This window comes from Sorex araneus, chromosome 5, assembly GCF_027595985.1.
Source record: "Sorex araneus isolate mSorAra2 chromosome 5, mSorAra2.pri, whole genome shotgun sequence".
NCBI classification, from domain to species: Eukaryota; Metazoa; Chordata; class Mammalia; order Eulipotyphla; family Soricidae; genus Sorex; species Sorex araneus.
In genome coordinates, this window is record NC_073306.1 from 74,686,566 (window position 1) to 74,689,370 (window position 2,805).

Consider the following 2,805-nt stretch of genomic DNA (forward strand, 5'->3'; position numbering starts at 1 on the left):
TATTGAAAAGGGATTGAACAATTCAGCTTCTCTGATTTCCAGGCCAGTCAGCCAGAACCTTCATTCACACTTTTTGTCTTATTTATCTTTTCTTCCTGAAAAGATTAGAAAAATGTAAAGGGGAAAAAAAAATGCTTGCTCAGCTGTGATTTAGGAGGAAGCTCAGCTTTGGAACAGGCAAGCGTGCATTGCCTGGAGAAGAGACTTGTAGTGGCAAGTCTCAGAGAGATCCACCCAGAGTTTTCAAATTAGGCACCTCCTTTATCACAGAATCAGAGACCTTCCAAGTTCACAAGGAGACACTTTACCTCCCCATTAACAACCTGACACAATGCTCCGCGCAGAACCGATGTGAGTAAAGCAGGGGCTGCTCCACAAGATGACCCGCAGATGCCTGAAGTTTGTGACTCTCGTGGTGCTCCTAAATGCAGATTTTCTCTCCCTGGGAGCCAGAGTGCAGCTTCAAGACAATGGATATGAAGGATTACTCATTGCTATCAACAACCAGGTATCAGAGGATCAGAACCTTATCCCAAACATTAAGGTGAGTGGCAAGTAGTCAATACCATGATTCCACCAAAACCATACCACAGCCTTCTTTAAAGAGCTAACTCCATTTCCTGAGTTGCATTTGGGCAATTCAGACAACAGCATCTCTTCAAGAAAGTATCAGCAATTATAATTATTCCTAAACCGGTTTGTGCACCTAACTCTCTGTATGGGTAGTCTTAGTTCATAGTGTTGACCCGCTCTTCTTTTAAAGTGTTGTTAATTGTTGCTACTAATTTTAGCTCTTATATTTAACTGCATTAATTGGGGTGGGAACAGTTAGCAACTTGGGAGAAAACTGTAGCAGCAAAGACCTGATGTTTGATGGAAAAATATGACTACACTTATAAAATTATGTTGCTGAATTTCATCCAGAGATCGAGATTTTTTAGATGAGAAGCAAGTATCTGAATGGAATGCTAAAGAGAAAGACTTTTTTAAGTAGTTGAATGTTATTTATTTAATGCGATTGAATATTTTCACTATAACATGTCCAAGGAGTTTCATAGCTTCATTATTTAGAGCCTTCTTTGGGTATGGCTATAGTGAAATCAGTATTATAATAAGGTGTGGCCTTGAACATGCCCATAGGTGTAACACGAAAAGGATTTGTTCAATAAAAGCTTAAGCCTTCCACAAAATTGGGAAAATTGGATAGGCAAGTCCAGACACCATGGTTAGTGTTCTAAAATCTCTCTCAGTCAGCCATTTGAAGTTTGTTTTTCTGAAAGTCTATTTAACTTGCCCAAAGTGCTTCAGAACTGTCTCTGAAAGAAATGGTATCCTCTAAAAGTTAAAAAAAAATTATTACTATTTATTGTGGGCTGGAGCGATAGCACGGCGGGGAGGGTGTCTGCCTTGCACGAGGCCGACCCGGGTTCGATTCCTCTGCCCCTCTTGGAAAGCCCGGCAAGCTACCAAGAGTATCTCGCCTGCACGGCAGAGCCTGCAAGCTACCCATGGTGTATTCAATAACAACAAGTCTCACAATGGAAACGTTACTGGTGCCCCCTCGAGCAAATCGATGAGCAATGGGATGAGAGTGACAGTGGCAGTGATTATTTATTGAGCTATAATTTGGAAAACAGAAAATAAAGCATATAAGTAATGAAATAAACTTTCTTTTATTTGGGTATAGGAGATGATAACTGAAGCTTCTTTTTACCTCTTCAATGCTACTAAGAGAAGAGTGTTTTTCAGAAATATAAAGATTTTAATCCCCAACACATGGAAAGCTAATAATTACAGCAAGGTAAAACAAGAATCATATGATAAGGTAAGATTCCAGCATTTTATTAAATGTGTTTACAAGGAAAAATTAAAATGTACTGTGCCCCAATTTTAAACATGAGGGCTTAAGTGAAAAAAAAATCACTGATGTTAATTCAGAAATAATAATATTGGGAATAGTGTTGTCTAAAATATAAAGAAATAATTACAAACGATGAAATAAAAAAATAAGTGATATGCCATTGTCAAAGTAGCCTCTTGGGAGATCTCCCTCCTCTGGAACTTATTTTGTTTCATTCTGAAATTTTTGGCTAAGGATCAAAACTAGTTTTCTCCGGTTGGGTAGAATGTGTGAAGGGAACCATTCCAATTATGTCTGTTTTCATTTCCCATTCTGTCAGGGGCAGTAAACATGCAAGTACAGACAGCAACATAAGCTACCCACACAAATGCAAATATGACTGTGTATTCCTGTCAGTGCATAAATAAACAGAAATGAGCATTTAGTCAGAGATAATGTTTCAGAGGAATATGAGTATAAGAAAGGTGGGGAGAGTGACTGGTTTTACTTCTGTCACCAAAAAATAAACTTACCATAGAGGGGACTCTCATAAATAAATTATAGATACGAGTAAGCATACATGATAATGTCTGACCCACACTGATATGCATATCAAACATAGGTGTTATATAAATTTTGGCAAATATTTGAAATTACCGTGAATGAGAGATCAGACGAGGGTTTTGGGAGTGATATTACAGTTGGTAAGGCGTTTCCCTTGCACACGACCGACCCGGGTTTGATTCCTTCGTCCCTCTTGGAGAGGCTGGCAAGCTACCAAGAGTATCTTGCCCGCACGGAAGAGCCTGGCAAGCTACCCATGGTGTATTCAATAAAAACAGTAACAAGTCTCACTATGGAGACTTTACTGGTGCCTGCTCGAGCAAATTGATGAGCAACAGGATGACAGTGACAGTGATACAGTGAATGAGAACCCTGGAAACTACCAGAAGGGACAAAATCAG

At 39.2% G+C, this 2,805-nt stretch overlaps 1 protein-coding gene across 1 annotated transcript in view; it reads left to right on the forward strand.

Moving 5' to 3' along the window:
- The first annotated feature begins 379 nt into the window (after positions 1–379).
- The window catches only part of CLCA2 (chloride channel accessory 2), a 50,437-nt gene continuing 48,011 nt past the window's right edge, over positions 380–2,805 (forward strand). Inside the window, exons 1-2 of the mRNA XM_004603628.2 lie at positions 380–544; positions 1,688–1,825. Coding sequence (XP_004603685.2) covers positions 380–544; positions 1,688–1,825 — 303 coding nt within the window. The remainder of the gene's footprint in view (positions 545–1,687; positions 1,826–2,805) is intronic.